This window comes from Nycticebus coucang, chromosome 2 (assembly GCF_027406575.1).
Source record: "Nycticebus coucang isolate mNycCou1 chromosome 2, mNycCou1.pri, whole genome shotgun sequence".
Taxonomy (NCBI): domain Eukaryota; kingdom Metazoa; phylum Chordata; class Mammalia; order Primates; family Lorisidae; genus Nycticebus; species Nycticebus coucang.
Window position 1 is genome coordinate 15,914,653 of NC_069781.1, and position 27,174 is coordinate 15,941,826.

A 27,174-nucleotide genomic window follows, 5' to 3' on the forward strand; every position below is an offset into this window, starting at 1 on the left:
TAAGGCCCGGCATGGTAGCTCACACCTGTACTGTTCACCTCCTAACACTCTGGCAGGCCAGGGCAGGTGGATTACTTGAGCTCAAGAGTTCGAGACCACCCTGGGCAAGAGCAAGACCCCATCTCTATTAATAATTGTAAAACTAGCCAGGTGTTGTGGTGGGCCCCTGTAATCCCAGCTACACAGGAGGCTGAGGCAAGAGGACCTCTTGAGCCCAAGAGTTCGAGGTTGCTATAAGCTATGATGATGCCACGTCACTCTATCCAAGGCAACATAGTGAGACTATCTTAAAAAAAAAAGTTTTTAAATCAGAATCATATATATGCTACAGATATATATTTGTGCATGAATGTGAGAGATCATACTGAGAAAAACACTCTCCCAAAGTCTCCCCCCACTGGTAAGTTTCTGCTGCCGAGGTCCATGCAAGTTTTAGCCCAGCCCAGTTCCTGATATACAGGAAAATCACGACCACCGACTCTCACATACCACAGGCAGGAGCCTAAACGGCTGCAGCCCTTGTGGAGAGCAAGTGGGTGACATGGATCAGAAGTTAAAGTCTATAGATGTCCATTTTAAATTCGTATATTCTTCTTCTCCACGCCATCCTCCAGATGAACTCTCACAGCGTGTAAGAACAGATGTACGAGGATGTCAGTGAGCCCTGTTTGCCATAACAGCAAGGAAAAACACAAAAAACTGCAAACAGCATCCATGTCCATCACAGGGGCCCTGGTTGAATAAATGATGGTCCCTCCTACAAATGGAGTCCTGTGGGACCGTTCTGCAGCATGAAGTGAGACGCTCTCACAGACACGGTACTGGTGATATGCGGGATGATGCTCTGGATGGACAGGCCCAAGGAAGCAAGGAAACAGATTCCTGCATTCGCTTAGTGGGCAATGGGTGATTTCATTTCAAATGAACAGATCATGGAATATGCTGTTTTATGTATTAAAAGGCAGATTGTGATAAGGGATATTGATGGTGGTGGAGTTTGGGGGGGTGTGAGGGGCAGGGAGTGAAGAGAACCCCCTGTACGTTTGCTGTAGACCTAAAACTGCTCTATAAAATAAAGTCTAAAGACAGGCACAGATGTCTGAGTTTGTAGTACCAGCTACCCAGAAAGCTAAGATGGGAGCACGATATGAGGCCACGAGTTCAAGGCCAGCCTGGGCTACATAGTGAGATCCTATCTCTAAAAACTAAACTAGTTAATAAATACAATAAAATCCATTAAAAAACAGATTAACAGTGTTTAGAAATTAAAAACACAAGAGAACTTTGTCCCTCACAGGCACAAATCTCTGTGCCTTCATCAATCTTGGACAAATCCCAAATTCCCACCAGCTCCTTCTTGGGGAGGAGCAGGAAGGTGGCTCCACCCTCTGAAGCTCAAACCAGGGAGTCCTGTGGAGGTTCCCCCTTTGTTCCTGTCCTTTCATCTGCCTAAAATGACTTACACCTTCATTTACACCGGGTTCAAATCTCCTCCCTGGAAGCCCATTTCAGATGCTCTTGCCCCGTGAAATGCAGGCTCTCGGAGGACAGTCTGTGTTCCGAATATGTCTTTGCAGCTCCCAGGTTGGCCAGTGCCTAGTACAGGCAAGAGCTCGTTAAACACGTGCCAAGTCCATGGATGCTCTTCTGAACACATTAATGTTTCTCAAAGCCCCGAGCACTATCTAGACATCTCTCTGGGGCCACTCCTCTTGCCTTGAATTATAATTCTGCCCACCCTTGTTAAGCAAGGAGCTCCTCATTAGTGGACCCCAGCCTTGTAGACCACTGGGCTCAAGAATCACAGATGCAATTGCCAGCGAGGAGGAGAGGAAGGAAATGGTGGCAGGCCCTGCCGGGCTCAGTGGAATGATACCTCAGCCTGCCTCTGTCCTGTTGGAACTTGGGCCCGGATGGCCAGACTATTTTAAGAGAAGTACCAGATTTTGATGTAAAGATCTCTGGATTGTTCAACAAAGGCAACTAATTCACATTTAAGAATAAACATACACATACACACACACGCCCTATCCAGGCCATGTCAGATAGGGCTATAGCCAGATCCAGCCCAGATCCTTGTTTCCGGTGGCCCCAGGGAGCAACAACTCAGAATTCTGAACTCAGAATCCAGAGCAGGCATAATTGAAAGATAAAATGTTTTAAAAAAAGAAAAAAGCTCTCCTGATCCTATCATTCCATCAGCCCAAACCCCAGGAAAACCTGCTCACCAGAGAAGACAAACCTCAAAGACCACCCATTCTGGACACATCAGCGTTGGCTCTGTCGCCCCCAGCTGTGTGGACACCACAGAGGTGGCTTCACCTCTCTGAGCCTCTGCTTCCTCCACTGTAACGTGTGGGGGAATGATAATAACAGCACCTGCCTCCCAGGGGTGATATGTGGGCATGTCACAGAGGGACTGGGCGCCAAACCACATCCCAATGGGGGCAGAGAGTGACCAGCCTCTGAGCAGCCCACCCAGGCAGGTCTGTTTACATGCTCTTCTCCCAACTCCCTGAATCCCCACAACAGAAATGAATACTTATTGAGACTTACTACGTGCCTAGCCTATAATAAGCATAATAAATGCTTCTAGTAAGTTCCTGTCTTTTAATTTTCTCAGCAATCCCAGAAGATAGGTACACTCATGCATCGTTATCGACAGAGACTAGGTCTGAGAAATGGGTCCTTAGGCCATTTCCTTGTCATTCGAAGATCAATAGAGTGTACTTACCCAAACCGAGATGGTATAGCCTACTACATTATGACATATACTACATATATTATATGGTATAATTATAGACCTATTGTTTCTTGCACTACAGATCTGTACAGCACAGCATTGTACTGGATGTTGCAGGCAACTGTAGCACAATAGTAAGTATTTGTGTATCTAAACATAGTAAAGATACAGTAAAAATACGGTATTAAACATTATGGGATCACTGTCATAGTTGTGTCAACTGAAACAACGTTAATCAGCACTTGACTTTTTTTTTTTTTTTTTTTGAGACAGAGTCTTAAATTGTCATCCTGGGTAGAGAGCTGTGGCATCGCAGCTCACAGCAACCTCCCACTTTTGGGTTTAAGCGATTCTCTTGCCTCAGCCTCCCAAGAAGCTGTGATTACAGGCGCCTGCCACAACGCCCAGCTATTTTTTTTGGTTGTAGTTGTCATTGTTGTTTGGCATGCCCAGGCTAGAGTCAAACATGCCAGTTCTGGTGTTTGTGGCTTGCGCCTTAGCCACTTGACTGTATTTTTAACTCCCATTTTATAGATGAGTAAACTGAGGTTCAGAGAAGTGACCTGACTTGTCCAAGGCCAGTTAGCAAGTATATCCCGGATTTGGCCACAGTCTCTCAACCACCACATTAGCCTGCTCCTTAGGTGCCTGCCTTCCTCCTCCCCACACAACTTTGGGAGTCCCACCATGTACCGGTTGCTGACCCAGTGCTGGGAACACCAGGAACACCACCAGCTCCTGTCTCTGGGCAGCTCTGCTGGGTCTGTGGCACAGAGGCAGAGAACTCTGCAGGGAAAAGATGTTCAGGGAGGGGGTGCTCCTGAGCCACAGCCAGCAGGTGTACAGGTAGGAAGCCGGCTGGCTGCACCAGGAGTGACACCTCCAAGCCTTGGGGCTGGAGACGGGGAGCTGTAGTCCAGACAGAACCAACCAGGCTTGGTCCAAGAATGGCGAGAGAACAAATGGATGGCTTCTGTCTTGAGAAAATGTTGCAAATGTGGAAGAAAAGGAAAAAGACAAATGGATCATGGAAGTGAAGGAAACTCATGACCTTTACCCTTAAAACCTTAATGCTTAAAATCTACCCTTGGTGTTACCGAGTCCCCAAGAAAAGAGGCCTTTCAGCTGGACTAACCACCCCCCAGCCCAGTACTACCACCCTGTATGTTAAATTTGGTGGGCTATCACTCAGGCCTCAGTTCAGTACTGGCCATGGGGTGTCATAGCAAGGACAATCTGGAACTAACCTCAGGCAAGACAATATCTTCTACAAAATGGAGGTAACAGGGCCAGCCACTAGCTTAACAGGTACAGTGCAAGGCTCAGATTCAGCAGATAGGACCAAGGGAGTCACCCCCTGTGCACACCCCTAGGCGCCCACACACCCTTCTGAGCAAAATCTCCACCCTTGGCTCCTTCTTAAGGCTATGAGTATTAAATAGGAGAATCAAAGTAAGTCAAAGCTCAGTGGCCCTAGCAATAGCACCATTCCCACCTGCTTCTCTACCTAACCCATAGGACCTATCACTTTCTCAGCCAAACCTGTCCCAAGCTGGCTGTGAAACAATCTCTTCCAAAGGGTCAAGTGACCATTTAGTCTCCTCCCTCCTGGGGACAGGGGGTGGGGTAGAGGTGGTATTTTTCAGCTATTAACAATTGACATCTGTTAATTATTACTTTGTACACTTCTGTTGTGCTTTCGCCCACCATTTCACCATTGCTCAATCCACCCAGCAGCCCCAGCCCTGAGGAGTGGAAATCTCATCTCCCAACAGGAGATGAGGGAGCAGAGGCCCCCACAGGCAGGCAGTGGAGGGCACCTGGCCATGGAGCCCAATGTCCCTGACAAAAGCCACGTAGAGTCTCAACGAATAGAACTCAGCCCTGTAGCAGGTACTGGGGATCCCCATCTTGGTCCCTTCAAACTGCACACTTCTGAGGGCCACCTCTTTGCCCCTGAGAGGTAACCCTCCTAGTCAGACCCTGCTCTCGCAGGCCCCAGAAGTTTCCAGGCTGATCCCTAGTCAATCCTGCTGCAAAGAGTATAGCGTTTGTGGAAGGAAACCCTCAAGCATCCAAGGGCAGGGCGAGAAACACAAACAGCCATGCTATTCTGGCTGGAGGCTGGGGCTGGATGGCATGGGGGCTTGAGGCCCCTGCTGGCTTGGTGAATGTGATCAGACAGTGCTAGGATCTCCACCAGGCAGCACAGGGCCAAGGTACAGCCACCCAGGCAGGAGAACTTTGAGAACAAGGCAAGGCAGCAGGACAGGTGGGAGGCCATGGAACTGGGGTTCAGCAGCCAAGCTCCTGGGCCCACAGGAAGGCACCGTGGGCAAGGGGGCTCCTACTTCTGAGAAGTCTGAACTGCACCCCAGGAAAAACAGGGAGCCCTTCAAGATCCTTGTGCAGGGGAGGGACTCCTCAGACCAATACTGAGAACACTTGTGCCTAGGGCAGTGAGGAGGGAGCAGGAAACAGGCTGTGGCTGGGTTACCCAATGGCAGTGAGGGCAGGGATGGGGTGCAGGAGATACTCCCCAAAGATGTCCCCAGGAGGGAAAATGGGGAAGGAAACCCTCTGGCTGAGCTCCCCTGGCTGGGGGTGGCCAGCGCAGCCTTCACAGAGGAGGTCAAGGCTGGGGGAGGGTAAACAGTGGGAAGGAAGTGATTGTCAGTGGGAAGAAAAGGACTCCCACTTTGGACCAGTTGATGCACCTTAAAGCAACCAGTAAAAATCGTCTCTCTGTCTGGAACTCAGGAGAGAGAGATTTATAGTCAGGTTTGGGAGTAAAGCAGGCTCCCAAGTGAGAGCTGGTGGGTGAGAAAAGGAGGATCCCACTAGAGTTGAAGCCTCGGAGGTCAGGAAGGGGCACACAGAAGCCTCAAAAGAGCAGCATCCAAGGGCCAGAAAGTCGCGGGGTCTGAGAAGACAAGAGGGGGCAGCAGAGGGGGCAATGGCCACTGGGGAGGCTGGCCGAAGCCCTCAGCAAACAACATTATTAAATATAACATCAGAGTTCACATGTTTTGAGCTCCTTTGATGGCCAGGTCTAGAGACCTGACAGGTATTAGCTATACCTCACTGACACCCCTCAGAGCCCACAGGGGTTAGTGCTGTTATCCCATTTTACAGATGGGAAAGTCAGCAAAGAGCAACTCAGTTACTCAGCTGGTCAAGCCTAGTCTCGAACCCATCTGGACTCCAGAACCCACAATACCTTTAACCACAATATAGGGAGTAGCAGATGGTCAGTGTTCAGGGCCCAGCATTTTCAGAGGGGAAGGAGTTCCCGGGAGCCAGAAGGTAAATAGGTGAAAACAGACAATCACGCCTCCAGCTGGGAAGGGTAAAAGGGTAGAGGAGTGTGGACAGGGATCTGGCAATCTCTTCCACCAGCTGGCCCAGACAGCCAGAGTAGGAGCCACCCATCTTAGTGGAAGGATCCGGAAGGTTGCAGCAGGGGGTCAGAGCCGGGAAGGACCTTTAGTTCTTGTTCTGCCTTTAGGAGCCAAACTTAGAAAACAATGACCACTAAAAGTAATTTGATGATTACAGTTTTTGACTGTGGCTAAGTTTAGCACTTAGGGTGGGGTACGCACTATGATGTACCAAGTGCAAACTCTGGCTTCCACTACCAACCCAATGTTGTATCCTGGACCCTGTTTAACTGCTTTTATAACATTTCCACTACCACCCTCTCTTCTCAGGGCCTTGTCATTGGAGGAAAGCCAAATAATAACTTCTAATCCAAAGAGGGCTCAGAGATGAATGAGATCCTCACTCAATACCCCACAGTAGTACCTCACCCCTAAGCTAGAAAGGGCAATGTCTAACCCAAGGGAATCTATCTCTAATGGTGGAATTTCAGGCCCTAGAGGTGGTTTATAGGAGCTCCAGAAATCAGCTCTAAGATCATACCATATTCCACCCAAGTGTAAGGACATCTTCAATTCCTATCAAGGCCTTCCTGGCCAACATGTCCTCTTTCAGAAGTTTGATGTTACAGAGCTTGGCGGGAAAAGAACATCTCTCAATCTGCACTATAACAGTGCCTGGTACATGGGAGGTACTCAATAAATATATATGGAAGCATCAGCACAGGCAGGGGCCATGCAACTCAGTCTTGTCACAGTTAAAGGATGTGAAGGCCTCCGCGGAGTCCTGAGAGCACCAGGAGTCACACCTTCCAACAATTACTTCCATTAGGACCTCTGCATTATAATTTATGTCAGTTCTCTAGGATGGAATCATATCCCCTCACACAGGCCTTCCAAGCACATATATTTGGCCCTTTAAAGAAATTAAGGAACTCTTTCAACACTATTTAGCTTTAGCTCAACTGTTCTCAACCCTTAAAACCACTTCCCTAATACCAAAACTCGGACCAGACTAGGGATAGCATACACACAGTCCCTGCCCCACCACCCCCACCACCAAGGCAAAGGCACATGTCATTAGCCAATTATGGCACCCTTTTCTGCTGAGCCAACATATGGTTTTACGTTGCTTCTTAAGGCACAGGGTTTGCTTTGTTTAGTTTATAGGAGATGGTGTGTACACCACCTGGATAAATTCCTCCTTGGGGAGGGGGGTGGGGGATGTTTCTACAAAATCCATTGGATTTACTGACCATTCCTGATGTGCACATTCTGTGTTCATGAGGTTTTTATTCTTTTTGCTTATGTTTGTTCCCTGATCTTCTAGGGCCAACACCCCAATTTTCCTTGGACACCCTCCTTCCCCATTCCCAGCCCAGTAGAGAAACAGAACCCAGGACTCGGGGGGGGGGGACGGGGATAATGAGGGGAAAGAGAAACACAGATAAATATCACATCATCCTACTTTATTTGGGCCTCCTTGGGTTCTTTAGAAAGGTTAAGCCCACAAGCTCTGTAACATCAAACTTCTGAAAGAGGAGATGTTGGCCAGGAAGGCCTTGGTAGGAATTGAAGATGTCCTTGTACTTGGGTGGAGTATGGTATGATCTTAGAGCTGATTTCTGGAGCTCCTGTAAACCACCTCTAGGGCCTGAAATTCCACCATTAGAGATAGATTCCTTTGGGTTAGACATTGCCCTTTCTGGCGTAGCTCTTTAACTTTGGCCAGTTTGAAGGGGAACTTTTGTCTCTTGTGCCTAAAAAGCCCTGGCTGAAGCATGGAGCTGGGTACACAGGGTGATCTCAAAGTGACAAAGGGTCTCTGTCCTTCAGGACTTCCTGGTTCAGCAGGTGACTAGACGCAAACTGAAGTAACCAGGCCTGGCACTAAGACTTCTGCTGAGGGGCGGCTCCTGTGGCTCAGTCGGTAAGGCGCCGGCCCCATATACCGAGGGTGGCGGGTTCAAGCCCGGCCCCGGCCAAACTGCAACCAAAAAAAAAAAAAAATAGCCGGGCGTTGTGGCGGGCGCCTGTAGTCCCAGCTACTCGGGAGGCTGAGGCAAGAGAATCGCTTAAGCCCAGAAGTTGGAGGTTGCTGTGAGCTGTGTGAGGCCACGGCACTCTACCGAGGGCCATAGGGTGAGACTCTGTCTCTACAAAAAACAAAAAACAAAAAAAAAAAAAAAAGATAAGACTTCTGCTGAGAACTCTGATGGAACTAGAGAAACCAGCTTGCCACCCACCTGAGTGTCCACCCTCTCCTCCACCCGGCATCTGATGAGCTCCCAGCCCCCTCTCAGGCCCACGAGCATCCCAGGCTGGGTGTCAGGAGACTGGGCATGAGACCATGCCCCACCATTTACTCACTACAGGAACAAACCACACTGCGCCTCAATTTCCTCATCTGTAAAACAGAGATGAGAAAGCTGCAGGACACCAGACCCAAGGTGTTACAGTGTCCAGGCCTTACAGGGAGGGTGGTCCTTACAAGACAGGACAGGCTGCCCCTGAGGCTGGCCCCAAACCAGCAGCCCAGAGGTCTGGAGATTCCTTTTCCTTGGATAAGGGGCAGAGGGGGAGGGAAGGGAGTCTCCATGAAAGCTGCTGGAGTGTGCGGCCCGCTCCACAGAACCTCCCAAATGAGAGAAGCTGAAGAATTTTCTAGTCCAAGCTTTTCCTCTCACATTCAGAGCACTCGTGTATTTGAAATTGGGGCCATTAGCCAGGAGGCCATTTGTGGGAGGAAATCTACCCCCTACTCCCTTGTATGCGCTGAGCAGATAACCTCCCCAGCCACACCAGGCCTCCCACACTGAGGTTCTGCCCTTCCTGCCTTTCTCCTGCCCCCATTAAGCCAGGTGCCCTGGCCTGTCCTCCCCTCCAGGGGACAGCAGCACCCAAGGCAGCAAGGTCCAAAGCCACCTTGGTCTACCCAGCAGGAAGGTCAGGCTAATTCACTGCAGCTGCTCTCCTTAGAGGCTCTTCAAGGAGTTTCTACTGTCCCTGGAGCCCTGTGGGAGGGCAGAGGCTGAGGGCCAGGGCAAGGCCGTGGCCAATGCTGACCTGCTTGTGGCAAGGATGACCAAGCCCATCAGACCTACAACCTGCCTTTCAACTTCTTACTTCCCTACAGCTAACCTGCCCCAGTTCCACAGTCAGGCACACTCCCATGCAACCCACGCATCTTCAGTATGACAGGGGAAAAACCCAAAGCTAAAAAACACTTTATTGTTGGTCGCTGTTCCATCTCCATCACCAACCATGAGCAGCAGAGCCGCCAACGCCTTTAACAATGCCTTTGTGGGGATCCCCCTGCCTCTGCACGGCACCCTCTCCTAAGACAGCATTCAGAAGCTCTGAATTACCAAAATCAATTACTCCAAGAAGAAATTCAGGCAAACAGGCACCAGAATAAAGACAGTAGATAATTCCCACCATCGGGTAATTGCTCCCCTGAGAATTTCAGATAATAAAAGAAGAATCTAAAAGAGAGCATTTTCCCCCAGAAAGGAAGGAGCAGGATGTGCATTGATAAACTGAAAGCTCCTCTTTCCCTCCCTCCCTTGGCTGTATCCCTAGTAGGGCCACAGGGAGCCAAAAGGTCAGGGTGAGAGTCAGACAAGGCCGAGTTCTGGGTCTTGGGCTCAAGGACAGCACTGGGTTCTTAGAGGACATTTCAGGGATATGAACAGGACCCCAGGACTTTTGTTACATGCAGGCTGAGGGACACAGAATTTGGCGGTTAATCTGTCTCTCTTCCATACATCTATCCCATCCTCTCAACGAGGCCAAAAGCTCTTTGAGAGCAGAGCCTTGGCTGTCACACCCAACCCTTCCTCACCACCTGGTCCCAGACACCCACATAAAGGACCTGCCAATTGATTCCAGAGGTGATAGAGGGACAGACCACAGATTTACCCGGGGGACTAGTTACTCCAGCCTCTGGGCCTTGATTTCCTTAATTGTAAAATGAGGTGATAGCATCAAACTATTATACCTATAAATGTCTACAATGCTAAGAGTATCACAAAAGCCATCAATATGCATTCCAATTCTAAGAAAAAAGTGTCCTAAGGTCAGAGCTTTGGAGAGTTCAGGAGTAAAAAACTGTTCAGCAGTTTTCTTTACTGCAGGACTTCTCAGAGCTTTAAATTGTTAATGTAGGCTTTCCAACTTGGGCACGGCAGAATGGCTCCCTCAAAGAAGGGTGGCAAGAAGAAGGGCCATTCTGCCATCAACGAGGTGGTGACTCGAGAATACACCCTCAACATTCACAAGCACATCCATGGAGTGGGCCTCAAGAAGCATGCCCCAGGTGGCGCCTGTGGCTCAAAGGAGTAGGGCGCCGGCTCCATATGCCGAGGTGGCAGGTTCAAGCCCAGCCCTGGCCAAAAACTGCAAAAAAAAAAAAAAAAAAAAAGAAGAAGAAGAAGCACGCCCCTTGGGCACCCAAGGAGATCTGGAAATCTGCCATGAAACAGATGGGGACTCACGATGTGCACATTGATACAAGGCTCAACAAAGCTGTCTGGGCCAAAGGCATAAGGAATGTCCCACACTGTTTCCTTGTGCGGTTATCCAGAAAAAAGAATGAAGATGAAGATTCACCAAACAAGCTCTATACTTCGGTTACCTGTGTACCTGTTCCCACCTTCAAAAATCTACAGTCAGTGTGGATGAGAACTAACTGGCAATTGTCAGACATATCAAATAAAGTTATAAAACCACAAAATAAATAAATAATAAATAAGCAAATAACATTCTTAATGTGGATTGGTACTGTACAAAACAAGCATAAAGTATTCAGCCTTTTCCTAAATTTCTTTTTCTTTTTTTCTTTTTTTGGTTGCAACATTACTTTTTTTTTTATTTCAAAGTATTATGGAGGTATAAATGTTTTTTGTTACATGGGTCGCTTTTATAATGCTTGTCCACTCACAGAAGGAGTGTTGAAAAGACTCCTTTTAAATATTTAGAGCTAATGACCTGTTTATGTCTTTGGGAAATGCTGTCCAATGGAATACAAATAAAAAATCAAGGCACAGAAGAAGCTTTCAGATGGCGAGAAATCAGTGGTTGTTCTGCATACCTTGATGGTGGTGGTGGTGGCCTTGGGGTGAGGAGGCCTCGTAGATTGAGGCATCGGTTTGATTATAAGTGTGCCTCTCACCCGGACAGCATTCTTTGTACCCTAAACTTCTTTTCTATGAAGTATCTTACCAGGTTACCATTCCATGGGACAAACTTGGGCTGTGGCAGACTTAAGACATAACAAGGATATAAGAAGGCACTTACAGTTGGGGGGCAACACAGGAAAAGTTTGTGAAGGGCACAGTTGTTGAGATAAGTTCTGGAAAAAAAAAAAGAAAGAAAGAAAAGATTCTACGAGCAGAGACAGGGTAGGGGCCATTCCAAGTAGTGGGAACTGCCCAACAGAAAAGCAGAGGTAAGAGAGCCCTGGGTACTTTGGGTGCCGGTTATTGTCTTGTGAGGAGGAAGAGGTCAAGGCGAGAAGGTCTTGGGCTAAAGAATACGGAGAGTTTTTCCTAAGGTCTTTGGGTTGAACATAACTGCTTATTTATGAGTATTTACCATGTGCCAGCCACTGTGTGGGGCACAATTCTTACCACACTCCTCTGAAACTGGTTCTCTTATATCCTTTGCTTTAAAGCCAAGGAAAAGGTAAGTAGCTGCTTCAATTCCTGCAGCTACTAAGTGGTAGGGCAGGGATTAGAAGCCCCCAGAACCTCCATTTCAAACCAATGCCTCAATCTACGAGGCCTCCTCACCCCAAGGCCACCACCACCACCATCAAGGTATGCAGAACAACCACTGATTTCTCGCCATCTGAAAGCTTCTTCTGTGCCTTGATTTTTTATTTATATTCCATTGGACAGCATTTCCCAAAGACATAAACAGGTCATTAGCTCTAAATATTTAAAAGGAGTCTTTTCAACACTCATTCTGTGAGTGGACAAGAAGAGGCCAAAATAGCAGGCTGGCACCAAGAGACACGTGGCCAAACCCATCTACATCCTCAACAAGATTTATGTTTCCAAGCACGTGGCTGCACTTGATTTATGGGGTCTGGGGAGCTGTTCTAGGAAAGAGAGACCCTCTCGGGGGACAGAAGCACCATCATCATCAACAGATATCTCAGTAATCATCTCAATCACAGCAAAGGAGGCACCACGCCATTTCCTGCCCTTGCGCTGGAAAGGAAGTGAAATTGTTTGCCTTATTCCATGAGGTAATTAACTAGACAATGCAAAGAGAAATTCCAGCAAGGATATAAATCCCTGCACTGGTTGGTGAGGAGGATGTCAACAACAAACAGGAACTCAGGGAAAGGCAAGAGATGAGGGCAGTTGAGGTGCGTCCCCAGCTAAAAACAACAGTGGCTCGGATGGTTTATAATTATAGGCACTTAAGCTCATGCCAGGTCTGTGATAAGCACTTTACGTGCATTACCTCACTGAAGCCTTAAAACATCTCGGTGACGGTGACGTAGATGGCACCATTATCCTCATCTGACAGATGAGGAAACTGAGGTGCAGGCAGTGAAATGACTTGCCTGAGGGTGCACATTGGGGAGTGACAAGCCCAGCTCTGATCCTAAACCCACATCTTCTTCCTCCACACCCCTCTGGCTTCCTCTCCAAAAGCATGACCAAGATAAAAGGGGCTCTAGGAATATCTAGGACAAATGGGGAAATTGAGGCAGAATTAGACTCCTCCTCTTTCCCCAAGTATCCTGACTGCCTGGCCTGGGGACTCCCAGCTGACCTGGCTGCTCCGCTGAGCTTGGGAAAAAGTGATTTTGCAATCCTGTTTGCAGAAACCTGAGCAGCTGTCCTGGGGCTGACTCTAGCCTCACTTCCTCTGGGAGGCCCCCAGGCCTCTCCCCGCCCCAACACATGCACACACACTTCTTTCTACACCAACTTGTGGCAGAATTCTCCAAAGGCTGAGCTTTCTCTCTAAGGGGGATTCTGGTGGTTCTCAGGACCAGGGAGGAGCAGAAGCTCGAACTTGTTTGAGTTCTGCCCAAGCCCACCTTCACCCAGCAGGCCTGCGTCTACTAACACTCACCCCACCCGGCAGAAACAAGCTCACAGGGGAATGTGGATGCCATGTGAAAGATAAATTTCAAGCACCTTAAAGACATCTTTTTCTCTGTTATCCCCTTTCTCTATTCATCAAAACAGTTCCCTTAAGAACCCATGTTCAGAACACTTTTTGTTTGGCTGATTTGAGACTGTGTATCTCTATAAGAAAAACACATAACTAATTCATATAGTCTCTTCTTTCCTTACCCAGAACTGCCTTCACCAAAGGCAGTAAGTTCTGGAAGGGGGCACTAGCCAGAGTATCACAAGACCCAAGACCCTCAGTAACAACAATGTAAACAACAAGTAATAACAAAAACATTAGCACTTACTCAATGATTGTGCAGGCACAATACTATATTCTCTGTGTGTGTCTGTGTGTCTAATTTTACCCTAACAACAACTCTAGAAAATAGATATTATTTTCCCCAATTTATAGGTTAGAATGCTAAGGATCAGAGAAGTGATGTAACTTTTTCCAAGGTCGAACAGCTGATAGGTGGCACAGGACTCCAATCCAGGTCTGTTTGATGAACCCCAGACCAGACAGCCAGCTCTTGTTAGCCTCTCTGCTCTGCCAGACTCCGTGGGGATGCCAACAAGTTACCTAATGCTCCTGCCAACTCCTACCCACACCCAGACTTCAGAGGCCATTCACAGACCCCTGTTCCAAATCTGAATCAATACCTTATTGGTCTCTCCACTCAAAGAGAAATACCCTCCACAAGCCCTTCCCTTGAATGTACTGTACCATCTGGGGGAGGATGGGAAAGGAATTAATATCAACATCAAAAAATGCTAACACATTCCAGGGGATTGAAAGAGGTGGGTCCTGGACTGGCTAGCTGTGAAACCATGTCTTCTAATGTGTACTTCTTTTCACGCAGCCTGGATACAGCTGTACCTGCTCTCCACTGCTCCTCCTCTCTGACTACTCAAGGACAGAATTGGAGGAGGGGAGATAGAGAATGATGTCATTACAGAGAAAAACGCAGTTATTCATCCCTTTCCTCCCCTCACCTGCTTAGTCACACTGAGTCTCTCCATATTTATACTTTCAACAATCCCTCAGGAGGTAGCCCAGCAGCTAGAGGAACAGAGACCTGACAGGTCTGGCTTCTGAATTGGGAAGACCTGACTCAAACCCTGGCTCTGCCCCCTCCCCACTGGGTGACTCTAGGCAAGTCACTCTTCTCTGGGCTTCAGTCTCTTCATCTGCAAAACAGAGATGCTAACAGGACCTCACAGGTCTATTATAATAGAGAATCAAAGGGCAAATGCCTGGGAAGACTTAAGCCCAGTGGATGGCTCCACGGGAAGTACTCAGAAAGTGTGACCTGCTAGGTATTATCACTACAGCACAGAGAGGTTGTGCGCCACGCTCAGGGTCAACAGCTCGTGTGGGGGAGAGCAAGTGCTAACATCAGGTTCCAAGCTCTTTCTTGACACAGAGCCACTTTCCTGGGAAGCTATGAGATGGCAGTCCAAGTGCTAATCTGGCCCCAGCGATTTCCCCAGGCCCACTGTTCATGGGCCAAGTACAAAGTCCCAACAAACACATTTGTTTTTCTTTTACACACACACACACACACATATCAAGTAGCTTAGAGTGAAAGTTCCCAAACCCTGGCATCCTCCCCCATCCAGAGGTGAGTAGTGATCTCATCCCTGTGACTAAGCCAACGCCAGCACCAGGAGCCCTCTCTGGGAACCCACAGGCTTGGCAATGCTGGCTGCCAGCCATGGGACAAGCCACGGCTGCAAAGCTGGGAATCCCTGGCTCTCAGGGTCGAGAAGCAGGGTGGATCTGCGGAGCAGGATGGTGTTACAGCCAAAGACCAAGAAGGGCGTAGAAATCCAGGTTCGAATCCCAGCTCTGCCATGAGCTTGTCACGAAGTTTTAAACAAACCCAGGCCTCTGTCTACCCAATTCTAAAATGGACGAATTATACCAGAAGATTTCCAATGGTCTGTGCAGCTCAGATCTGGCTTAGTTCCCATCCTGCCCACCAGGAGTCTTGGGCTAGCTGTGTAAAGAGCAAAGAGTTAATAAAGGTACAGGTCAGAGGGCAACAGGCACTGAAATGTGCAGGAGAGGCCAGTGTTGCTGGGGTGATCAGTGCAGGCTGCCTGGAGAAGCTGGTGCTGGAGCTGGGAAGAAGAGAAAACCCATCCTGGTGGTCTGGGAGCTTGCCAGGAGCATGGTGTCAGAGGCATAGATATCCCATAAAAGTTTCTGTGAATCAGGCCAAGAGAGAAGAGCCTTCCCCCAGAACTTCAGCCATCACCTCCTCCCCCTGGCTTAATTCTTCCCACCACAAGGAAGCAACTACAAATAAGAAACTCAGACAGAGGCTTCGCCCCAGAGAGGGCTCCTCCTGGAACACAGAGGCAGCAGGAAATGGGCTATTCCCTCCACCATGGTACAAGGTTCCAGAAGGAGAGCTTGGGATGTACCAGGTGTCTTCTGACGGTTTAAAACCTCTGCTCTCCCAAACATCATAAAGTTAACACCTGCAGCCAAGCCAGGGAGTGTATCTTCACATGCAGTGTTGATAAAGCAGACAACTGTCCTCAGTGGCTCCCTAACAGCATCATGTTCAGAGTCTTTATTGTGGCATTCAAGGTCCTCAATTTGAGGTCCCAGTCCTATTTTTCTCACCCCTGCTCCAGCCAGTTTGGGTTACTTCCCAACCCCACCGGGAGCCTTGGCTCCCAGGGCCATGACTTGTCCTTAATCTTCTTGTCACCCTTGCCACTTTGCTCCCAAATCTACCCCTATTGTTTCAACCAGCTCCCCTCCCTCCCGTAGCCTGTTGACTCTAATCAGTTTCCTCATTAGAGCAAAGAACACAGACCCAGGGGGCTGGGGAGCAGACAGGTTCTGCCTCTAAGTTCCAGCGAGTGAGAGTTTGGGCACACACCTCCTCATACACAAAGCTGGCAGTGCGACCTCTACCTACGTCAGCGGCTGCCGAGCCACCCAAGTGAGATAACGGAGCCAAAGGGCTCTGCACAGCATCAAGTGTGACACGAACTCAAGGGATTAGGATGTCTATTTTTAACTCCCCACATCCTGGCTGAAAAACAAATCCTTCACACACCCTCAGATCCCTATCGGGGGGCTGACAGAGCCTTTTGGGAATTCTCTCCTCCCGGAAGCTGCGCCAGCTTTGATGACATTCCCTCTGCCGGGAAAGGCTCTGAGGTCCCTGCTCTGGCCAGGGCCAGTTTCCACCATGTCTGGCTGGGTCCCCACTGCCTCCAGCATATTCTCCCATCAGTGACAGCCAGACAGGGTCACCAAAGATGTTGGAAAGGATTGGCAAAGATGCTGAGAAGGGTCGCTCAGTCATTTCCTTACCCACTTACCCCACTTCCCCTTCTCTTCCCCTTTACAAGGTAAGTCTTGCTCTAAGGTCACCCAGAGTGGTCAACCATGAGGCACCCACGCTAGGATGCTCAGTCTAGGGGCGGGGCCAGAGTAGAGGCAGGTAAACTGACAGTAACAAAGGAATGATGGGAGTATCTTTGGTATCCGAACATATATGTCTCTCCTCTCCTTCTAGTGCCCTCACTATCCATCAGATCTTACTCCAAGATACTCTTTAATAAGTATCAGCCACTATGAACCATGAGGAGATGGGAGCTTCCTACTTTATGACAGGGAGGTCCTACCTGCTCCACCTGTGTCGAAATTCATAAGGACACTGCCTGTTCTCCCTGGTCTTACCTCCCCCACCTGCCACCGCCTGAGTTCACTCTCATCAAATGATACTAGCAGGGAACAAGACAAGAATTTCAAAGATGGCCCAGTGCCCGTAGCTCAAGCAGCTAAGGCACCAGCCACATACACCAGAGCTGGCAGGTTCGAATCCAGCCTGGGCCTGTCAAACAACAATGACAACTACAGCCAAAAAATAGCCAGGCATTGTGGTGGGCACCGGTAGTCCCAGTTACTTGGGAGGCTGAGGCAAGAGAATCGCTTAAGCCCAGGAGTTGGAGGTTGCTGTGAGCTGTGATGCCACGCACTCTACCCAGGGCCACAGCTTGAGGCTCTGTCTCAAAAAAAAAAAAAAAAAAGAATTTCAAAGAAAAAACATCCTCACTCTGAATGGGCTCCCCTCTGAGCTCTGTGGGGGGTGGGGGAGACCACCTAGCACTGGGCCAGGGAGGGGACCAAGGGAGGGGGTGATGCTGAGCAGCCTCTTTCTGGCCCTGGGTAATCAGCCAAGTGTCTCTTCTCACAGAGCCTCAGTGTCCTCAGCAGAAAGTCACAGGGGAACTGAGCAGGGACCAGACCCTCTGCAGGAAGCACTTTACAAACCAGAAAGTCTTACATAAATGTTTTGTTCTTGAACAAGATTCTTTGTCCTAGTTTTTGCTCTTTCCCTTTGCCTCTGGAGCTCAGCGACCCTCTCTGAACAGTTTCCATGGACTTTCTGACCACAAATAACTGTGCAACCATAGAAAAGCCAGGTGACTCCTGGGTGCCCATAGGGCCACGCCATAGCAGGTCTCCAACACAATCACAATGACCCCTTTATAAACACTCTTAAGAATTCTAAAGAATCAGGTGAATTTTTGTTATTCTCACTTGAGACCCGAAGTTCAGCCTGCAGGTAGGACTAACAAGGTAACTCTTCCCACCTGCTTCTAGGCCTGTCCATCTCTGATACCGCAAAACCAGAGATTTTTTTAGAAAAACAGATTAAGGATGATCCAAAGGATGCTGGGACGCCTTTCTGCTAACCCAAGGCATCCCTCTGCCCCTTGGCTGAAGCCAGTCTAGCTGACAGCATGGGCTGAGAGACTCCCCAGTTGATTATGTTGGAGAGTGAGGTGCAGGTAAAACAGAGAAACCAAACCGGGTTCTAAGCTAGTGCAACTCTGCAAGGCTTTATAAGCATTTACCAGCCAAGGAAGGGCCCCACTGGGCTCCACCCACCTTGTGGGCACTGAGATGAGAGGAAAGGCCAGGTTTTTGACCTCAAGAAGGTCAGAGCCCATCACGGGAGACAGGCACGCCAACAACACAGGACAAAGCAAGAAGCTGACAGAGCTATAAGCCAGGACCTCAAGGGGAAACAAGTCACCCTGAGTGGGGTGATGAGACCAAATGGAGGTGACATTTGTGCTGGACCCAGATGCACAGAAGAATTTGGGCAGTGAAGCAGAGGTGGAGAAAGAAGGGTGTTCTGGAAGTCACAGGCAGAGGCCAGGAAACACGAAGGCTGAAGAACAGAGAAAGGAGCAGGGAGAAGAAGCGGAGTCAGCCAGGGAGCCTTGCAGCCAGGCCAGAGTGCAGATTTAATCCCTTTAATCTCGCAGCAGCTAATAGGGAGCCACACACATGCTGGAGTTGGGGAAGCAGAGGGCAAAGGCCCACAGTGGCTGTGGTCACCCAGGGCAGCTTCGGAAGGCCAGGCTGCTGGGGGCCTACCCTGGGCATGAGGAACAGGCAGCTGGACTCTCCCCTCCCCCAGCTGCCAGCTCCAGGGACAGCCATTCTGGTTAGGTTCAGGGAAGGCTGAGGAAGCCCAGAGGAAAGAAGAGGTGGCTTGGGAGATAAGAGACTCTAAAACCTCCCCCTGGTTTCTTGGTCAGGGCTAACCAGGGCTGAAGGGGATCCCTCTGGGTTGGTCCCAAAGCCCCCTGTTCCCTACGGGCTCCCATCCAAACCCGCAGTCACCACTACTCACCCATTTGCAGTGTTCAGAGTGCAAAACACTGTTTAATCCAGAGGTGAACAACCTCACCGCGCCCTGGACTTCCCTGCTACTGCCCCACCCCTAGGTGTCTCAGCCCTGCTGAGTGCTAGGCACTTCAGAGCTTTTCTGGCGACTTTTATAACAATTCCCATGCAGTACCCTGCCCTCCAGCCCAACCCAACCCCTCGCTCATGCCTTAAGCCCACTGTGGACATCCCTCCCCAGAAATGTAGGCAGAATTACAACCAACCGGTAAAGGTCCAGGTTGGGAAGAACTTCAAAGATACAACCAAATAGCCCCATCTCATTCCCTTAATGAATGAGGAAGCTAAAGTTTTAGAGATGATCAGCCCTGCCCAGGATCACAAAGTCCAATTGGGATCCAGGTCCTCAGGCTTCCGTGGTAGCCCTGGCACCAAAGCCACAACCAAGTGGAACAGAAAAACAACAAAGTGTGAAATATAGTGCAAAAATAGCCCTGTGCTTATTTCTAGGGGACTTGGATTCCAGTTCCAACTCTACCACCATCCCTCTGCCCAACACCATCCCTCCATCCACACATCAGGGCTTTGGATATGTTGCTGCAGTTTCCTAGACACTGTGACCACTTCCATAAAACAGATGTTTAATAATTCCATGCTTTCATCTGGACCAAACAGAATAAAGGTAGAGCAAGCATTCTGTCCACACCATAGCTGGGAGGCCAGAATTGTGATACTGCTGAGGTCTAAGCAGGAGTTTCCTTTACCCTATGCCCCTCCCAGCAAGGCAGCCCAGTCCAGCTGGACTCAGGCCTGACATGTTCCCAGAGCTGCCCACTGGCTGGCAGAGCAGCCCTCTTGGAAAATAGATGGAGACTAGAAACACAGATGCACCCCATTCCCCTGCCCCTGAGATGTAGGCTCAGCACCTCTTGGCTGGCAAGGTCAGAGGCTACCTTGTGAGGATGAAAAAGGAAGGTGCACTGGGAGGCAAGGAAGATTCCTGCCTGCCTCTCCAGGGTCTCCATCTCTCTGGCTGCGAAGCCTAAGCACAAAGGCCTCATCCAAAGTACACTAATCCTTCTAGGAAGCAGAGGCCAGTGGTCTTAATGGGGGTTGGGGGAGGGGCACAGGTTTGCCCCCATGCACATGCACTTTGTAGTGGGAGAAGCTTCACCAGGGCTCCTCTGAATTCCCCAGGCCTCTGCCCCATAAACTCCAACATCCACCCAGGGGACTCCCACAGCCCATCACTAACAAGAATCACCCACCAGTGGGTGTAGCAGCATACCCATTTAACAGAAAAGAGAAGTAACTAGCTCAAGACTTAAATTCGGGTCTCTTGAAACCCATGGTCAATATTCTCTTCCAAGAGTACCAAAGCCATAAAGCTATGGTTCTCAAACTGTGGCATGCAGGAGAACAGCCTGGGGAGGTTTTTTTATTTTATTATTATTTTTTTTTCATGCTCTGATTTTCCAATTAGACTTGGGAAATTTTTTTAAGTGTAGGTCCCTGAGGCTGAAGCAGAGATGAAGAATCTGCATTTTAACAGGTACTCCAGGTGCTTGTGATAAAAGCATGGCCAACACACACCTCAGCTCCACGCACACACCTCAGTCCCACGCACACACACAGACACACATGCCTAGGCATGCATGCAAGCACAGGAGAAAAGTCACAGTTAGAATCATGGGCTCTAAAGACTGATACAATCCCTTAATCCCTCTAACCCCACCTCTTTACATGCAAAATGAAGACAAGAATCAAACTCATGGGTTTGTCTTAAGGATGCAAGGAAATAATACACGTAAAGCTCTCAGCCCAGGACCTGGCATATAATAAACACTCAATAAATGGTGCTATGATCACTGCTGTGATCACTGCCAAACTCCAGTGCACTGAATGCCAAAGAGAAGGAATGGAATGCTGGGCACAAGGGGGCCCCAGTGAATAATTGTGCTGGTAAGAGATGCCTGAAGGGTTAAACCAGAGCCAGTGGCTGAAGCCAGAGGGATACAGATTTCTGCTCCAAACAGGGAGAATTTTTTTAACAGACTGGAGTTATCCAATCATGAAACTCACTGTCTAGTGAGTTCACCATCACTAGGGGATTCTAACTAAAAAGACTAGATGTTCACCAGGCGGGGATGCAGCACGAGAGAAGAAAGAATGGAGAAGGAGAGAAGAAAGAATGGAGAGGCTCTTGAAGGTGACTTTGGGTCAGGTTCTGCAGGGCAGCACCTTTCCCCATTACAGTGGTTAATTACAGTAGAACCTCCATGTTTAACCTCTTCTCTGCACTGACCACCTCCTTAAGTTGACTTCACTTTCGTAGACCAACATGCGCCACATGTCTGTATCAATACAATAGGCCTAGTCCCTTAAGTTGATCACCTCTGTATGTTGAGCAGCTTGATACAGTCCCTAGGGTAGTCAACTTACAGAGGTTCTACTGTAGTTTAGTTGCTCTCCCTTGATATTTACAATAGTTACCTCCAGGCAACCATAGGGGGTGGAGAAAGATGGGAAAGGTCAGGATGGATACCTGCTGCTTTCTGAATGGATAATGCCAGGGAAAGGAAGGTGTGGGGCTGTCTCCAACCTAGGGCCTACAAAACCACTGCAAGTGTGTGCCCTCACAGGTGTGCACTTATGTGCACTTTTCTCCAAAGTGCCGAGTAAGAGGGGCTGATGAGAGTGGGCTTGGTTACAAACTTTTGAAAGGAGGGAAAACTGAGGCACAGGAGTGCTGGATCCCTCAGACAGCAAGAAGACCCAAGCTCCAGGGTGAACATTGGCTGCTCAAGCCTGCGCTTGTCCCATGAGCCAGATGCCTTCAACACCTTACCTCACAAAGCCTCACTACATCCCCCTGGGATGGGACCTTTGAGCTCAGAGAGGTTAGGAAACTTGTCTAAAGTGGGGGCTGAGGTTTGAACTCAGGTTCTCTGGGCTCCAGAGCTGGGTGTTTGGTTGGGTTTTTAACTCCTAGTGTACGGTCTTAGGTTAAGAAAACTCAGAGGCATTAACAGTAAGGGGGAATAATGTTAAAATTATGATCATCAGTGACAAGCAGAAAGGGAGGGGCGTTTCCTTACAACTCACAACAGATAATGCAAAATAGTGAGCCCACCCTGAAACCAGAAAACCCCACAATCATTTCCACCAAGATAGGAATTGGAACCTACGTGACTTTAGTTCCTATTCTCACTTTGCTTAGTTCAAGGTATTCATATTTTCATGGAGGGTGAAGTTTAAAGCAGCCCAGAAAACAGAAAAGAGACCCCACTTCAACAACCTGGCTCCCTAATTATTGAGGACCAGTGAGAATTTAACAACAACATCAAAAAAAAAAAAAAAAAAAGAAAAGAAAAGCCACCCAATCTTTCTGGCAGAGAGGGTTGGCTGCTCTATCATTAACCCCAAGAGTGAGCCGAGGAGGGTCTGAAGTAGGCTGTAGACACACACACACACACACACACACACACACACACACACACACACACACACACACACACACACACACACACACACACACACACACACACACACACACACACACACACACACACACACACACACACACACACACACACACACACACACACACACACACACACACCCCCTCAGCAGCCCCGCAGGCCCCAGCTGGGGATGCCTTCCGCGTGACACCCCGTGCGGTCTTCTCCGGAGCGCCCAGCGTCAGTCAGCCCTGGGTCCTAGTGGTTGGAGATTTAGGCAGGGCGCACAGTAAAGTTTAGCGTCAACGCGTGGCTCAAAGATAAGGAAAGCGGGGTAAAAGAAAGCAAAATCGCGGCCTGTTCCTCAGTCCCGTACTCCATTCTTCGCACCACGGCCCCAACCTCTTGCAGCCCGGATCCCGCTCGGATCCCTGCAAGCTCCCTGGAACCTCGCAACCTGACCGCGGCCCCTAGGTCTTACCTCTACGCACCGGCAGGGCCGCTGGGTGCTGCCATCCCAAAGGCGCCCGGAGCCCGAGCGGCCCAGGGCCAGGATCGCGAAGTGGCGGAGTCGCCGGGTCGCCGGGCCGCTGCAGGAAAGTTTCCGTCGCGCCAGCTGGGCCGAGTACAGCGGAGCCAGCCGAGTAGGCGGTGGGCCAGGCAGGAGCGCGCTCCAGCCGGCTCCGCGCCTCCTCGGGCGCCGCAGCTCTCCGGATCCTGGGCTCCCTGGGCCACTCCGCCGGCCCAGCCCTGCCAATCGCAGGCCCAGCTGCCCGCAGCTCCGCCCGCCCAGCCAGGGACCAAGGGGGCGGGGAGGGGAAGGGCGGGGGCGCACCTGTTTAGTCGATCGACCCCCCCCCATCACCCCGCCCAGGCTGGACTGGGCCCGGCCGGCCCGGCCCTCTCTGCTTGCGGACACACGCCCCCGCTCCGGCTTTGGCCCGGGATCCAGGCCTGGCCACACTCCTCCTGCCCTCCCGGCGTGCCCGCAGGAGTTCAAAGATAAACCCTGCTTTAGTCCCGGGATTTGAGTGTACGGGACAGAGGAGTAGGACGCGACTTTACTACTTTTACCCCGCCTCCATCCTACGGCTTCCGGCTCCCGCGAGGGTCCGCGCGCGTCTGCTGGCCCCTGAGTCTTTCCGGTGTTCCTGCCTCGCATCTCCACCTCAGGGCCCGGCACTGATGCGCGTACCGGAGCGTCAGAAGAGAACAGCACGGGGTGTCACCGGGAAGGCACCTAGAACTTCCACCAACAAATTTACGAGGACCCCAGCTGGGGGGCGAACTTTTCGCCAATGCTTGCTATCCGCTTCAACGGGTCCCCCAACTTCTCTTGGGACACAGCAAATAATAAAGCTTGACAGTTTTGTTGTCCTATTTTCCAGATAAGAACACTGAGGCTAGAGGGGAGCTTCAGATCTTGGTGGCGGAACCGCGGCACCTTTTCAAACTAAGGGTGAGTTTGCAGAGAGCGCCCGGCTCTTCTCCCCAACCTGGTTCTGCTGCTTGGGTTCGCCCCACCTCGCCGTCGCCTCGGGCCTGGTGTCGGAGGCCCCGACAAGTGCCCGGCTAGAGCGAGGGCAGGCCCACCGTCCGCCCGGCCTTACCTCGGCAGCAGAGCGTATCCTCGCCGAGCACGCCGGCGGGAGGCCCCAGGAGGGGGAGGGAGGCCCAGGCCAGGGCGCGGGAGGCCTCGCCGCCGGCTCCCATCCCGGACGGCTCCGGCCGCGCCTCGGCCCGCGGGCCTTCCACCCTCCGCCGCACCTGTGGGGCCAGCACTGTATCCGCGGCCTCGGCCTCGGGGGTCGGTGCTGGGCCAGGCCCGGGGTGCGGGGCGTGCTGGGTTCCCTGGGCTCCTTGGGCTGTCCCGGCTCGGACTCCTACGGCCGGTGGCCCGGGCTCCTGGCGCGTGCGGGTCGCGCTCGGTAGGGCGCTATTTTTAGCGAGAGCTGCTCTCCCAGTCGGACAGACAGAACCAGTTAATTCGGCCGCCGGGGAAGGGCCTGCACGGGGAGCTCCCCGGAACGGCAGCCGCGGCTCTGCTGAAAGCTGATCCTTCACATTCCTGCCTCTCAGAGGCGGGAGGGCGGGAGGACGCCTCTAATTCCAGCGGGAGGCTGGCGTCCTTTCCCAAGGCAGCGCGTAGGCCCCAGTGCTTGCCCGGTATGGGGATCTTCAAATTGCCTCTGAAACCTGGCCTTCATGCTGAGACCTTCATGTTGACCCCAAGCCTCAGACGATGTCCCATAAAATGCCCACCTACAGTTCCACACTTCCTACTGATCTCTGGCACTGGGAAGAGCCTTCCAGAAATGGGATCTGGGCTCCAGCATGTGCCAGAAGCTGGCTTGTAATCATCACTCAGAAGCTACTTGTTAAAAGAAGGCAGGAAGGAGTGAAAATCGGATACCAGGGTCAGTCTTCAGAGCCAGAGCAATATGAATGGACAGGGTAGCCTCGAAATCTGACAGTACCTTTAATCCAACACTTTCCGGCTATATAACCCTGGCAAGTCATCCCACCTCTGTGCTTCAGTTTCCTCTTCAACAAAGGGGGGTTTTAGGACCCCCAAGAAATACTTTTGTAAACCAAAGCAAATGCATGGATGCTCATGTGATGAGTGATGGGAGGGATGCAAAGATGAATATGACTTGGCTCTGCTAGGAAGTCACTAGCTCTTCTAATTCAAGGGAGCAGGTGCTGCTAAGGACCTACAAAGGTATGCTAAACCATGTGGTATTGGCCTATGGGTAGATAAATAGGCCAGTGGACTAGAACAGAGGCTGCAAAAATAAACTCACACATGTGTGGAAACTTGATATGTAGCCAAGGTGGCTCTGCAGGGCAGTGGGGGAAGGATGGACTTTTATATAAACAGCACAGGAGTGATTGATTGTCCCTATTAAAAAAAAATGAAATGGAATCCCTACCTCACACCCATGCATAAAAGGTCAATTTTAGGTGTACTGAAAACTTTAACACAAACACACAAAAAAATTCTTAATAGGAAAAGATATCTTTTTTTCCTTTTTGAGACAGGGTCTCTCTCTGTGGCCCAGTCTGGAGTGCAGTGACACAATCATAGCTCATTGTAATCTGGGCTTGAGCAACCCTCCCACCTCAGCCTCCCAAGTAGCTAGCACTACAGGTGTGCCCTACCCCACCTGACTGATTTTTTTGTTTGTTTGTTTTTGTTTTTTGTTAGCAACAGGGTCTTACCATATTGCCTAGGCTGGTCTCAAACCTCTGGACAAGCAATCCACCTGCCTCAGCCTCCCAAAGTGCTAGGATTGCAGGCATGAGCCATGTGCCCCATCAAGGCTGTCTAAAAGAAGACAAAATTTCCTGCAAATCACATTGGGGTAAAAAAAAAAAAAAAAGTCAACAAATAATAAGACCCAAAAAGCACAAACAATTAAGCAAAATATTGATACCTTTAATTAAAATGTAAAACTTCCATTTATCAAAAGAAGCTGTTTACAATACAATGTCCAAATACACAAAAGCCTTCTACAAACCAGTTTTCAAAGAAACGATGGGAAATCGGGCAAAATATATGAACAGGCAATTCACAGAGGAAACATAAGTGATCAAAAACATGCGTCCAGGGTGGCGCCTGTGGCTCAAGGAGTAGGGTGCCGGTCCCATATGCTGGAGGTGGCGGGTTCAAACCCAGCCCCGGCCAAAAACCACAACAAAAAAAAAAAAAAAAAAAAAAAAAAACAAAAACATGCGTCCAAATAGCTTCGCTGTTAAGGTGAGAAACATAAAATAAAACCACAGTGGTTGTCATTTCACACCTATTAGATTGGCACAAAACCAAAGTGGGACAGCAGGAATCTGGAGCAGAGAGAAGTCTCATCCACTACCGGCAGGAGGGGAAATGGGTGCAGCAGCCAATCTGGAAAATAATTTGGCAGCATCTAGAATTGTCAAAGCTGCACATACCCAGTGACCCAGAGTCTTCACTTTGGGGAGACACATAGAGAACCCCTTGCTCATTTCAACAGAGTTTATACACATATTAGTAAATAATCTGAAACCGCATCAACGTCCATCAGTAGAAAAATGCACAAATAAACTATGGAATGCTGTGGTAAAAATGAAAGACTACAGATTTGCTATGAAATCAAATCTCAAATGAGGGGAGGGGATGTTGCAGAAGATGAAATTTGCATAATATCCTTCATAAGGATTTGTTTAACATGAAGAACCAAACGCCATGTATTGCATAGGAATGCTCAAATGACGTCAGAGACATTCAAAGGAATGATAAGTACATTATTCAGCAAAGTCTTTACTTCTGGGGGTAGAGGGAGATGCTCGATGAGGTGGGAAGAAGGGGATTTACCCATATCGGTAAGGTTTTATTTCTTCAACAGGAAAGGAGGTGCACACTATTTGTCCTATCCTTTATCTTTTTTTTAAGGTGCACAGCAAGCATGGGGGGAGGCCCGGTAAAATCCAGTCCTGCTTTCAGTCTCCTTATTTGAATGATGTGCTCTTTGTACCTGGGAAATACTACAAAGTCTGGCCAATGGTGAAGTGCTCAGTAAATCTTAAGAGCATGAACTGCCCCAGACAGCACTCTCCACAGGGGTCCTTCACACCCTAGTCCCAGCCAGCTGAGACTCACCTGAGCACCACCCTGCAGCCAAGTCTCCCAACCTCCCAAGTTCTCTTATGCTCTGTGTATCTGCACACATTGTTTGCTCTTCTTAGAACGCCTGTTCTCCCCATCTTTGCCAGGCCAGTGCCTGTTTCTCCTGTTACAGTCCAGCTC

The 27,174-nt window shown here is 49.8% G+C and overlaps 1 protein-coding gene across 9 annotated transcripts in view; it reads right to left on the reverse strand.

The window, feature by feature from the left end:
• DAB2IP (DAB2 interacting protein) overlaps positions 1-27,174 on the reverse strand; it is a 191,962-nt gene that overhangs the window by 143,365 nt on the left and 21,423 nt on the right. For 4 of the 9 annotated variants that reach the window (XM_053563783.1, XM_053563802.1, XM_053563792.1 and 1 more), the window contains exon 1: positions 22,870-23,753. The exons of 2 other annotated variants lie outside the window; for them this stretch is intronic. In XM_053563783.1, coding sequence (XP_053419758.1) covers positions 22,870-23,550 — 681 coding nt within the window. In that variant the 5' untranslated portion in view covers positions 23,551-23,753. Of the gene's footprint in view, positions 1-22,869; positions 23,754-23,998; positions 25,249-27,174 lie in introns of those variants that run through there. 3 more of the 9 variants (XM_053563817.1, XM_053563876.1, XM_053563854.1) reach the window with 3 other exon arrangements.